Source organism: Camellia sinensis, unplaced genomic scaffold (genome assembly GCF_055761805.1).
Source record: "Camellia sinensis isolate YWXY unplaced genomic scaffold, ASM5576180v1 Unanchor10, whole genome shotgun sequence".
Lineage (NCBI taxonomy): Eukaryota > Viridiplantae > Streptophyta > Magnoliopsida > Ericales > Theaceae > Camellia > Camellia sinensis.
The window spans coordinates 371,396-385,265 of record NW_028128988.1 but is presented as its reverse complement, the minus strand read 5'-3'; the positions used below and the strand labels follow the sequence as shown (position 1 = coordinate 385,265).

The 13,870-nt window shown below is 34.1% G+C and overlaps 2 protein-coding genes across 7 annotated transcripts; both read left to right on the top strand.

The window, feature by feature from the left end:
* The first annotated feature begins 1,178 nt into the window (after window positions 1-1,178).
* On the top strand, window positions 1,179-5,872 carry LOC114294337 (kinesin-like protein KIN-7H). 6 transcript variants are annotated; one of them, XM_082911230.1, is made up of 7 exons: window positions 1,201-1,508; window positions 1,664-1,699; window positions 1,930-2,027; window positions 2,877-2,955; window positions 3,790-3,885; window positions 3,978-5,087; window positions 5,217-5,872. In XM_082911230.1, the coding sequence occupies exons 3-7, from the start codon at window positions 1,984-1,986 to the stop codon at window positions 5,454-5,456; spliced, it is 1,569 nt and encodes a 522-aa protein (XP_082767356.1). In that variant the 5' UTR covers window positions 1,201-1,508; window positions 1,664-1,699; window positions 1,930-1,983; the 3' UTR covers window positions 5,457-5,872. The 6 variants fall into 6 exon arrangements, with proteins under 6 accessions (XP_082767353.1, XP_082767356.1, XP_082767355.1 ...); XM_082911231.1 differs by lacking the exon at window positions 1,664-1,699 and having other exon boundaries at window positions 1,224-1,343; window positions 1,492-1,508; XM_082911228.1 differs by having other exon boundaries at window positions 1,246-1,343; window positions 1,492-1,508; window positions 1,664-2,027.
* Window positions 5,873-12,432: 6,560 nt separating this feature from the next.
* On the top strand, window positions 12,433-13,641 carry LOC114300894 (putative fasciclin-like arabinogalactan protein 20). Its single transcript, XM_082911235.1, has one exon. It carries the CDS (start codon window positions 12,601-12,603, stop codon window positions 13,375-13,377), a length of 777 nt encoding a protein of 258 aa, XP_082767361.1. The 5' UTR covers window positions 12,433-12,600; the 3' UTR covers window positions 13,378-13,641.
* The last annotated feature ends 229 nt before the right edge of the window (window positions 13,642-13,870 follow it).

Below are 13,870 nucleotides of genomic sequence, written 5' to 3'. Positions count from 1 at the left end.
GTCTCTCTCTCACTTATCACTCTTCTCTCTCTCTTTCTCTCTTTATTATTTATTATTATAATTTTACTTTTTATTTATTATCCTTTTGGAGGGATTTTTAAATTAATTTGGTAAGGAACTCTAGAGGGATTTCAAACACACTGAAATGAGTTAGGGCTTAAACATGTCTCTCTCTCTCTCTCTCTCTCTCTCTCTCTCTTTCTCTCTCTCTCGCATCTGCTCTCTTTCGATTCTCTCACGCCTCTGTCTCTCCCATTCCATCACTCTCTCTCTCTCTCACGCCGATTGCCCTTCTCCTGATATTGAATCTCTGTCGCTTTGTTTCCATCGTCGTCGGGTAAGGAGCATCACTGCCATTGAGCACCACTGTCGATCCACTATTGGACCATTACCCTAGTATGTCTCCACCTGCTCTCATTCCTCTCTCTCGTTTGTTCAGATTCCAATTTCACATTTCTTTTTCTTTTTCTTCTTCTTCTTCGTCTTCTTCTCTTTCTCTCTCTCACATTTTCCTCGTAATCTCTCTCATGAATTTGCTTTCAGCCATTAAAAGCTTCACCTAAACTTTTAATCTCTCTTTCATCTATTTCAATATGTGTGTTGCTTGAATTGATCAAAACTACATTACTTGTTAATTTTATATAATTTTACGAAGGATATGACTAGCTTGTTTGGTTTGGATTTTCAGTATTCACCTTTCAAAAAATTAAATTTTTTTATTTTCCGTATTTTTTTATTTCCATTAAATGTTATATTCTAATGTTTTTTAAAAAATTTCGATATACTAAACATAAATACACTTTAAAAGTATAATATTTGTGAAAAAATATTTAAAAAATTCACTGCATACTAAAAATAATTTTTTTTTGAGAAATCATTACATTTTTTGTATTCTTGTGTATTTATTAATTTTTTAAAATATTTTTTGACAAATATTTTAATTTTTTGATACATCTAAGTAAGGTAAATCTAAACAAATCTAAAAAAATGCTTAAAATTTTAAAAATATTCACTAAAAGTAAAAATAAAAATCTCAAATTTCAAAAAATTAAAACCAAAAATTCAAAAAAATATTTTCCAAAAAAAAATCAACCAAACAGCACCTAATATTTTATCTTCCTCCCAAATTCGCCATTGTTCAAATTTCCCTCTAAACTATCTCATTTCGGCGCCTCTGTTACCTAATTCCCAAATCTCTCTAAAGGTTCACAGCGACGCAATCGTGAGCGATCCACAGTGAGTCCTAGGCCGAGATCACACCATCGTGAGCGATCCACAGCGACGCAATGGCTTCCAAATCCTACAACAAGATCACTGATATCTACGACGACCTCATCCTTCAGGTACATACACTAACCCTCTTATTCCATGATTGATCTCTCTTCTTATCAAACCCTAATCCTACGACGTTTCTCCTGCCTCGTATCTCTCTCTCTCTCTCTTTCTCTCTCTCTCCTTGATCTCTACGCCGTCTCACCGAGCTTCAAGCAGTTCGATTTCGTCTAAAGGTTCGATCGATTTCAATCTCTCTTTCTCTCTCTATTTCAATCTGTGTGTTGTTTGTATTGGTTTAGCTTTAATAAAACTGATCTGATTTGGTGTATGAAAGCTATGAATTGTGGTTTTTGATTCTATCTTGATAGTTTTTCTTTTATTTTCTTAGGAAGCTGTTTGCAGAATAATTTCATTTCCTGAACAGGTTGTGCATTTCAGACAACGCCTTTATCAGGAAGCTGTTTACAGAATAATTTCATTTCCTGAACATTGAATGCCTAGATGATTTTCCCTTTTGAATTTTTCAGCCTTGTGCATTTTCATGGAGTCTTCTAAGTTCTATTGCTCTGAACATTGAGGCATTCAAGTTGAAATTGATAAAGATAATAAGTTTGAGCAATGTTTAGAAAATTTCTATATAATGCTGTGTCACAGGTTGTTAAGGTGGCTGATTTTGGAGTTGCTAGAGTGAAATCTCAAACTGAAGTTATGACGGCAGAAACTGGGACATATCGATGGATGGCTCCTGAGGTGGGAAAAGTTTTGGAACCTTTTCTGTTCAAAATTGGTTGTATGTTTTGTTACTGATATCTTCCCTCTCTGATCGAGATTGCAGAAATTAAATTATGTATGTGACTCTAGATGTTATAATTGTTTCATCTGTATGATTTTGATTATAGCTATGATTGGGACGTGGATGCCATTTACTTAGCATTTACTTTGCCTAGGCTTCAAGGTCTGATTTTTAATCAGGTCACTCCCAGTATATATTTTACAAAAATCTGGTTGTTAGCTGGCTGTGATGTCCCTATAGGGTAAATAATAGCGAAGGGAGGAAAAGAAAGAACATACTTCCAACATGAATTTGTTTCGGATCTCTCTCTCTCTCTCTCTCTCTCTCACACACACACACACACACACGCACGCACGAACACGCTGAATTGTTTGGTGATTTAATATGGGCAATGATTTATGCCCAATACAAAGTGGCTGGATCTGTAGGTTTTGTTGGGTTGTTATAGGGTGGCCACACTGGTGCTTGAGTTTGGAAAAATCTAAGAAAAGAGTTATGAAGCAGTAGTGAAGACATAAACATGATTTAGTAGCCAAATAAAATCCATCATTTGCTTGCTACTTTTTCATTACAAAAATGTTAGGGACTCCAAATATTCTATCAAAAATGCTACCAAACTCTCGCATGGCTGTGGGTCCCACACCCCTATGAGTTTTGGTAGATTATTTTGTATGCTTATCGTTACTCTTTTCTTTAATGTGAATGGGTAATGAAAGTAATTACTTTATCTGTCTGGTAGTTATGCATTTTTATTGGGGGATTGATTTTTTTGTGTATTTGCTTATGATTGTTCTTTTGCATTGAGGGTTATAGAACACAGGCCCTATGATCACAAGGTTGATATTTTTAGCTTCGGGATTGTATTGTGGGAGTTGCTAACCGGAAAGGTACATTGTTTTGTGTGACAACTATTGGATTTTTGTATTTCAAGCTGTTTGTATAGTTATATTCTATTTAACCCCATTCAGATGATGGGTGAGGGAAAGAGAACCAGACGTGTTCTAATTCTTCAAAGAACAAATGGTCATTGAATTTGAAAATACAAACAATCAAGACTCCAGTAAAGAGACCTCCCATTGAGGATAGAACACCTGAGAGGTGCTTAGATCCTCAAAAGTTAGAGGTATAAGCTCAAATTAACACCAAATTTCATTTCGTTAAGAGTCAAGTCTCTAGATTGCTGTGGAATGAACATGGGCTTTTTGTATTTCCAGCTAGAATGCAGAGTTACAGACTATGAAAGTGCAGAAGTGACAACTCCTATTATTTCCTTTTCTTTTATATTGCAGAAGTGACAACTCATAATTGGTTCCACCTTTTCTTTTAGATTGCATAGCATTTTGCATCACTTCCATTTGTTTCCTTTCCACTTTCCTTCTGTCATATTGAACTTTTTGCATATTTTTCATTCTTGCATTGGACACGCGAAAGGAATTTTGGCCCATCCACTCATTTCAAGCCTTTATTCCTAGTCTTGTCTTTAAGCCTTATACAACCTTCATTGGACACGCAAAAAGAATTTTGTTGATTTATAATTGCTTAGCATAAAGTGTCTTGCTCTCTCATAATTTTTGAATTACTTGGATTGACATGTGTTTTCATGCAGCTGTCCCAATTACTTGGCTTTTGAACAATCATTTCTTCTTCCTAGTCATCCTTAACAAGTCCAAAATGTTTATTTAATTATTTATTGATATTTTTTTTCCTCTCTTCTTGTGTAGCTGGAAAAGGAGATAATAGATCTGACTCTGCAACGAGACGTTGCTCAATCTCAGGTTCAGGATTTGCTACGATTGGCTGGGGATGAAGATTCAATGGTATGGCTAAATGTTAGTTAGTTAATTGAATCTTCCATTCTATCTTCATGTGCCTTGTCCTGTTAAGTTTCCTTTCTTCTTTCCTCTTCCAGGTAGGTTTGAATAACTACCCTCACTTGCGAGTTCAGAAATCGCCAGATTCTGGAAATGTAACATCAAAAGCATCCCCTTCATCATATCCTCACTTCTTGGATGTTAGTGTCAGAGCATTTGACAGATCTCTGTCTTCTTATGGACGTGTGAGTAGTTTTGTTGATCACTACATACAAATTCCCAACTTTGAAGAAAACTTTCAGCAGAATGATGCTTCTCCACACCTATTGGTCACTACTGCTAACTTTATTAGAAGCAATTCCGCAAATAGTTGGGACGAGATTAAGGAACAAACTAACGGAACTTTAGAGGATTTATGCAAGGACGTTCGATGCATTGAGACGGTAAGTACAGACCAAAATTCAGAATCCTATAGATCATCCCCTGAAGAAAATACCAGAATCTCAGAATTGATGATGGATGAGAATGGAGACAGAATGGATCAGGAAGACAGAACAGATCAGGAATTTGTGTCACAGCCAAACGAGGAAGATAGAGGGTTAAGTTACATCCCTCATTTCGTTGCTCCTTCTCCTAAAATAACATCTCCGTGGCCGTTAAGAAAGTATACATGTAGCTCTCAAAGCTTGCAGTTAACTAGAAGTAGCAGTTGTAAAGAAAGTTTAATGACTAGACCATATTCACCATTGTTTGAGAAGGTAGAAAATAATGAGAACACACCACCAAATGGGTTTGAGAGAGTCTTCACCCGAAGACCTGAAGGTATCCGTAGTAAGCTTTCTGAATTAAACCGTGGTGCTGATGTTGAGAGGTTATTGAGAAAAGGTTCAGAATCTTCTGTCGGGAGTGCTGCTGCTATTGAGCTTGAAGCACAGGACGCACTGCCAAATGGGTTTGAGAGAGATTTCAATAAAAGACCTGAAGGTATCAATAGAAAGCTTTCTGAATTAATTTATGGTGTCGATGCTGAAATGTTTTTGAGAGAAGATTCTCAATCTTTTGATGAGAGTGATGCTGCTATTGAGCTCAAAGCAGAATCACAGGACAAAATTTCAACTAATGAGAATATTACTAGCATCAATTCAAGTGTCACAGAAATGGAGGAAAAGGCTGAGCTTCAGCACGAGGAGCAAGTTGCTGATAGCCTGGTGAGTTTTATACTTAATTGAAAAATGGCCGTAAAAAGTTATGCCTCAAAACATTGCCATGGCAAGAATTTTTGAACGAAACCTAGAGTTCCTTTTACTTGTCATTTTATGTTTCGTCATTCCTGGCAGGTGCATGAGGCTGAACCGAAAGCCATGGAATCTATAAAAAGTGTGAAAGATGTTGGTTTGGATCCAATAGAAGATTATTCAATTTCAAAGAGTCCTTCAAACTGGCCCTTAGAATTCAAGAGGCTACAAAGAGAAATTATTGAACTTTGGCATGCTTGCTATGTGTCATTGGTGCACAGAACCCACTTCTTCCTTCTATTCAAAGGTGACCTGACAGACTCCAAGGGATATTGTTGCTAATGTGAGGCGTTTGTTGAATGGTGAGCAGCTGGTGCCGATGGATCCATGGTACAAAGGGTTCAGAGGAACCATTGAGAAGACAGCAACCAAAGAAGCTGGGGTTAGCTACACTGTGTGTGGAATTATGGAGGAAATCAACGAATCTACACTTAGGATTACAGAGCTGCCTATACGACGATGGACTGAAGATTATAAAGAATTTCTTGAATCAATTATGACAGGAAATGATAAAATCAAGAATTTCATTGATTTTCCTTTTAATTTTTGTTCAATTATTTATTGGTTTTCAATGGATGGATGTTTAAAACTTGTCTCAATTAATGTTTTGAATGAAATGATTGCAAAGTTTAGGATTGAGCAGGAAAATATGATGAATTTTAATGTTATATTTGGGTTAATGAATTTTAATGTTATAATTGGGTTGGGTTGAATGAATTTTGTTCAATATTGGATTGAATGTTTATAAACAAAATTTGATTGTTTAAAAAAAAAGAGATTTGGTGACTAACTAATTTGTCGTTGATTGTTTAATGTCTTTTGGCGACTAAATAATTGGTCGCCAAATTCTACACTTTTGCGACTAAATTCATTAGTCGGCAATTCCTTACTTTTTGGCGACTAAATTATTAGTCGGCAATTCCTCAACTTTTGGCGACGAAAACAATTGGTCGCCGATTTTTTGCTTTTGGCGACAAACATATTTGGTTGGGAAAATATCATTTTTCGCGACCAAAGTGTTTTAGCGACTAAATGAATTAGTCGCGGTAATGATATATTTAGCGACCAAAAATTTAGTCGACAAATCCAACTTTTCCCGACCAACCAAAATTTTGGTCGCGAATTACTTTTGCCGACCCTCAATTGGCGACCAAAGTAGCGACCAAAAAAATTGGTCGCGGATAACTTTTGCCGACCAAAAATGGGCTTTTAGCGACCAATTTTTTGGTCGGCAAAAGCGTTAATTCTTGTAGTGGACGTCGTTTTGGTACCTCGAGCCATGACACTTTCGAGCTACCTAGCGGGATTACAAAAAAAAAAAAAGTGAACTTGTTGGCGACTAACCAATTGGTAGCCAAAAAGGAAATCTATAATTTTAGCAACTAAAAATTTAGTAGCCAAAACTATATGAGACTTTACTCAACTAAATAGTTTAGTAGCCAAAAACAACAAGATGAAAAATAATTTTTTTTGGCGACTAAATATTTAGTAGCCCAAAATAAATGAGACTTTGGGCGACTAAAATAGTTAGTAGCAAAAGCTAAAATAAAATGAAAAATAATTTTTTTGGCAACTAAATTCTTTTATCCCTAAATGTAGTAATATTGTGACTAAAACTTATCCACGACTAAAAGTTTTAGTTGCTGAAAACTAAAATTAATTTTATTTGAAAACTTTTGATAACTAAATATTTAGTCGCCAATTTATGACTTTTGGCGACTAAAACCTGTCCCGATGACGATTAGTCAACGACCAATCTGGTGACCAAAAAATTTAGTCGCTAAAAACCTTCGGCGACTAAAACTTGACCTTTGGGGACTAAAAATTTAGTTGGCAAAAGTGCCATTTGTTGTAGTGACACTCAGGCCAACTTAATCAATACCAAACTACACCTCCATCTGAACTTACCAAACGTGTTTACTTCAAAACATTTCAATATCTCAATTGTTTTCTCAAAACAATTACCCAAGTTTCAAAACATAATAATCAATATTCAAAATTTATGCAAATGAATGAAATGCAAATGCAATTATACAACCTTATAGTACATTTTTCCACAATTCTCAACATTTTTTTCTCAATGTGAAATACCACATTCAATATTTCTTAATTTCTAGAATAATAACCAACCTCCATATACATGTGGCATGTGGCATGTGACATATGACACAATTCCATATTCACAATTTATGTAATTACCAAACGCTTATTATCTAAGTATTCTCAACATATTATCCATGGCACATTTCTCAACAAAATCCATTCATTTCATAGATGGTTCAACAATATATGAACATATGCTTTTCCTCATCTTTCTCAATAAAATATCATGATCTCATGAGTTTTCTTTAAGAAAAAAAACTTTTCTCCAATTTCCAAAAATCTAGGGTTTTCCTTTCAAAATAAATATTCTCATTACAAAAGGTATTAACATCAATGGACTTCCAAGAGTCACACATTTCATAAATCAAATTAATTTCATAAGAGATATGAGAAAATATCCCTATTGAAGCACAATCAAAACCTATAACTCAAACCTTTACTCATAACACATTGATTTCATCAAAGAAATAGGCTAAGACATGCGAAAATCATATATATAATTCAAAAAAACTCCATACCTCAAGTTTGGAGAGAAAAATGAGAAAACGCCCAAAAATCAACAGTATCAAAATCCGAACTCTACCGCACATGTCGTAGCCCTTGATGTGCTCTCCAAAACTTGATGAAACAACTAGGGTCAAACCTCTAATGGATTTGAAGAGATCAAGAATTTTATAGGGTTAGTAGGTGTATTCTAGAGAGAGACGAGAGAAAAGAGAGTAGAGTGAAGTGTAGATAGAGAGAGAGAGAGAGAGAGAGAGAGAGAGAGAGAGAGAGAGAGAAGAAAGATAAGTGAGAAGGGAAGGTTATTTACTTCAGATTTTAAGTGATTGGACACACTTTTCGAACCTAACTCTAGATAGATTGCTCGAGCAATAGATTATACGCTCGAGCGGTAAATTCAAACTCCTAGAATCTTTCTCCTCTGCAGACAGATCGCTCGAGCGGTAAAACTTTTACTCGACTAGTGAAATCACACTCCCAATATTTCAAATTTCAAAACAAAGAACTAGATAGACAGGTTTACTGCTGGAGAAACCAAAAGACCGCTCAAGCAGACTCAATTTTCAAGTAAGGGTAAAAAAAATGACTTTAGAGTACCCCCACCGTTCCCAGACTCGTTGCAACACCCAAAGACCCAAGTCGACTTTTCGAAATATCCTTTTGGACACGAACGATCATAAAGAGAAAGTAGGTCATAACACGTGATTCTTGAGGTTCAAAAGTAGTACGGATTCCAATATGGAATAGGAATTTTGAATCAAAATTTGTTAACTTGTTTTAAAGAGATTCAGGACGTCACAACCCTCTCCGTTTGGTTTAGTTTTTGAATTGAATTTTGAGTGTGAAGTTGTGTTTCGCAAGATAAATTTTTGAAATTTGTTTGGTTATGAATTTCGAAAAGAGTTTTGAGTTTTGACTTGTATTTTGAAATTGTTTTGGATTTATTTTTTTAAAATATTTTTTAAAAAATTTAATTTTGTTTTTTACGGTGAATATTTTTTATTGTAAATATTTATGTTTTTAATGTGCGCTGTATTTACTATATTTGTGTGCTATATTTTTTAAAAATATTTAAAAATTTTAAAAACATATATTTTAAATATATAATTTTTATTTTAAGAAAATTTACCAAAAAATCCCATATGAGGTAAAGTTAATCCATTTAATCCTAAGAGTTTCCTTATGAACCAATTAGTCCTCTTTTTTTTTTTTTTTTTTTTTTTTTTTTTTTTTTTTGTTTTGGAAAGTTGTATTTGGTTGATTTGGTACCATTTGAGTTGACATTGCACAAGTTAACATTCCATTAAGTTTTAGTATTTTTTATTCTAAAAAATATAATTTTTGCTTAAAAATCATTTAAAATTTCACCAATCCCCTCAATTGATTTCTAATCCCAACCCTCCTATAACTTTGTTAATCCTACCAAATGGGTAGATTACTAATCTAAGGGGATAGTTAATCCCTTCATTCATGTCTCCAACTAAACGTTCTTTAAGTGAGTTTCACAGGCTATTAGTCCAATCCCCCTTTCTAAAGAGTCAAACAAACATAACCTAAGAATCCTATATAATAAAAATTTGAAATATCAAAACAAAATTTATAGTGAGTCTTATAAATCCCTCAAATGCTATAATATTAAAACTTGAATATGAGAAATTCAACCCTAAATATAACATGGGACACAACCGGCACATAATCTTTCCCATCACATTACCATGATCCTCACACTCGATACTTTTAGGACAATGACACTTTTAGGACAATGACAGTACGACTCCCAAAATCTCAAACTTATATTTTCCTATACTCTTGTTTTTGTCTATATTAATTATTGTTTATAGTCATTATTATTATAATAATTGTGCTAAATATTCTATTAATATTATTGCTATAGATTAACACATCCATGATCACATGATTCACGATACTCTTATTCTTAAAATAAAAAGAAGATAAATGAATCATCATACGATATCTACTAGACTCCAAGACTTTTATGCTCATCTTAAAATATATACTTGGAAATATATATAAATAGAAAGAAATATAATGGAACAACAATACTATAATCTAGAGCAAGGTTCTAAATATCGGCCGGTACGTTCCGTACCGGCCGGTTCGTACCGGAATATGCCACCACCGAGTTGGATACTCACCGGTATACCGGTGAGAATGAATTTCGCGTCCGTAACGGCCGATTCCCGCTACGTATCGGCCTGAATCCGATACGTGAGCGATATATTTCCGATACAGTCGGTACGAAGCAAAAAATAATCGACCAAAGCAAAGCAAAGCAACTGTAAAAGTGGAGCAAAGCACCTGCAAAAGTCATGCTTTGTTTATATATAGAGAAGGCATGCTCTGTTTATATATAGAGCAAAGCACCTGCAAAATATATAAATAGTTCGGCTTATATATATATATATATATATGTTTTGCCTCTGTTTGCTTTGTATAAAGCATGCTCTGTTTTTTTTTCTTTGATGAAATTCACCTGTTTTTCTTCTGCAACTTCGGGTCAATATTTTGAGTGAGAGAGAGGGAGAGAGAGAGAGAGAGGTGGTTGTATTATGGTATGAAAGCCTGAGATTGAAGTGGATATATATGAGGTGCATTGGGAGTCTGAGATTGAGATGGATAAGAAGAGAGAGGTACTTGGCTACATGGAGGTGCATAGGTTTATGGTGGATTTGTAGATTCAAATGTTTAAGGTTTTTTTTTTTCTTTTTTCTTTTTATTTTTTATACACCTATACCTCTATTTATATTAATATATATATATATATATATATTTTTTTTTTCTCAATACAAGAAAAAATAAATATTCAAATCAATTTTTTTATTAAAAGTTTAACATATGCCAAAAATAAATACATATCATTTAGTTGAAAATTAGTCAAAAATGTTCCTACGTAACGAAATTTTGATTAAAATATAGCAAATTAAAGTTAAAAGAGTTAAAAAAATGCATAAAATTTAGTTTTAGAGGGATTGTTAATGATTTTTAAAATTTCACGGTCGCGACGCCCGATTCCCGATACGTACCGGCCGATACTACCGATACCGATACTCCGCGATCAATACCGTTACGTCAGCCGATACCGCGATTTAGAACTATGATAACCACACTTACATATTCAAGAAATGGGACTGCAAGAAATAGAAAATGATAAGTGGGTCTGTGCCTATGTGGTGGTTTCTACAACATCAACGCCAAATGGTTGGATTGCAGTTGTGGAATTCGGGATTTATAACAAAATGGAATTGATTGGGGCAGTTTCTATATTTGATTTTTCTTTAATTAATATTATATAAACAAAAAATTCATATATATGTAGTTCATTGTGGACTTTTCATTTCAAAACAAAACACGATTGAAAATGAAACAAAACATGATTAAAATTGAATTTATTTACAATAGTGGTATTTCTACATCATTCTTGTCAATTTATTTTTATTTATTTATTTTTGTTTTAATTTTATGTGTATTTAAAATTTCATTTTTTTTGATCAGATTTTGCAATTCGTGATTCGTTTTACCATCGATTGAATGGAAGATTGTTGTAGGTTTTCATTTGAATTACCATGTGTAAAAAGAGAGATAGATTCAAGGAAGAACAAAATAATGGAGAGAGGCAGAAAGAGAGGAGAAAAAGAAAAAAAAAAGGACAGCAGAAAAAAAAAAAAACTATAACAATAACAAGATAACGTGAGTCTTCTCCGTTAGTTATTTAACTGGCAAAGACAACACATGTCACTCTTCAATTGGACCACATCACTGACAGGAAGCAACAACACTATAAAGGACTGCAGCAAAACCGCGCCCATAGTATACACACAGATTCTTAAAAGCATCTCCAATTGTCATTGTCATTTTAATAATGTCAAAGTTATAATTCTTAAATCTTATGTTCTATCTTCTATCACTTGAAATCACCTGAAGAAGATTGAAACCCTTGAAACCCTTGAAGAAACTCATTGAATTCTGCTTTCTGAAGAAGATGGAAATGAAGAAGACGAAGCCGCAACTTCATAGTGGGAAAATCCATCAACCATCTTGAAATCCAGATATTTATTGTTCAAATTTGGTTTGAGATTGTTTGAAATTTCACTATAAATTTTTTTGAGATTGCTTAAAAATAGTTTGAAATTGCTTGCTTCTTATTTTTGTTGTCTGATTCTGTTTAATTTTTTTTTTCGGATGAAATTTGTTTTAATTTTTTTTTAAAGGTTTGGCTGTTCGGTAAATTCTGTTTAATTTCTTTTTTTAAAAAATTTGGTGAATTTCATTAAAAAAAAAATGATCTGTTTGTTTGGGAGGTGTTGCATTGGGTTTGGCAAAGCAGTTGAACTCGTTTATGGACTCAAATTTTAGAAAGTTCCATATTAATGATGAATTAGATTTAAAATGGATTGTTGTAGTGCAAACTAACCTAAAAATTAAGCTAACAAATTAAGACTCTTTTAAAAATCAAGAAACAAAACAAAACAGTGTTTTAATGAGACACAAAGATAGCAAGTTCACATTAATAAAAACATTTCCATTTAAAATTTGTAATTAAAGTTTTTTTTTTTTAATCTATTAGGAGCTGGTCTACTAGGTCTTTTCCTAAACGTGTGATTGTTTTTGGAAACCTTGATCTACTAGGTCTTTTAATCCTATCTGGACAAGGTTTCAATGTAGTTATATATATAAGTCCTAGTTGGGGATCTCAATCTATACAAATACTACATTCTACAATACATACATTGCTCTCAGATCTTTTACACTTCTCCCTATTCTTCTTCAACTTCTCCTTATCAATCTACTGTTTTTCCTCATGGCATCCAAGCTTTCGCTTGCCTTTCTTCTTCTTGTTTTTCTTTCAATCCTTCCACGACCCACTATTTCAACAGCTGCTCAAGAAACTAACCACCATGATCACGGGTTGAATGTTGGGATGATCTCAAGTGTCTTATCCAACAAGGGTTACATAGCCATGTCCTTAATTCTCGAACAAATCCTCCCTACATTGATACCTTCCGAAGTAACCCACAATACCACAATCACCATATTCTGCCCACTTGATAAGGCTTTCTTGTCTTCCAAGTACCCTCAGCCACCATTTACCCTCCTGCAGTACCACGTTGCACCGCTAAGGCTTGATAGGGAGGCTCTTCAGTCTTCTCTTCCATACGAATCCATGGTCGATACTCTCCTTCCCCATCACCCACTTGTGGTTACTACAACACCCCATCATAGCGATCACGCTTCCATTAATGGAGTCAAGGTTACAGATTGGGATATCTACAACAATGGGCATGTGATTGTTCATGGGGTGGAGGACTTCTTTGATCCTGCGTTTCAGACCCTACTATATCCATGGTACGACGGTAGGGTCACAAAAAATGAAATTGAGAGCAGAACTGGAAAGGATTCAAATACAGAGTTGGGCAGGCTTTCTTGGGTGAAAGAGGTGATGGAGCAGAAGTTTTTCCTTGTGATGGCGGTTCTTGTCTTCGCTGGATCGTGTATTTCTCTTGCTTGCCTCCGTCGTTGGAATCGTCAATATGGTGGATATGCTCACAGGATGCCAAATGATGGTATTTTGGTTTGAGGAAAAGAATTGCCATCTCGTGGAACTTCATAGAATTGTAGTCTTGTGTAGTTTTTCGAAATTTTTATGAATGCTTTTATTTGTTAGACTCTTGTTTCATTCACATCCAAAATTGCAAAAGAATACAACACTGTAATAGAGATTATTACTAGGCTTTCATAAATCGTAATGTTTTTTTTATGACAATTCCAATTCAGTAATTAAGAAAAATCTTTGTCTTGATTGATCCAGAATGAATTACACTTTGATTAGACAAAGCAAAGACCTCAGAAATTTCTCTGTTTTTATGTATACTTTTTCATATATATATATATATATACACACACTATCAATTTGCATATGTATGGAACATTATATAAACATAAAATGAATTTGATTAATTGTGGCTTGTTGGAAAATTTTTATTTTATCTTTTGATTGTTCGTTGAAGTCTTTTAATTTATTGGGATTGGAGACTTCAGCACCCAGGATTCAAATAATGTATTATGAAAGC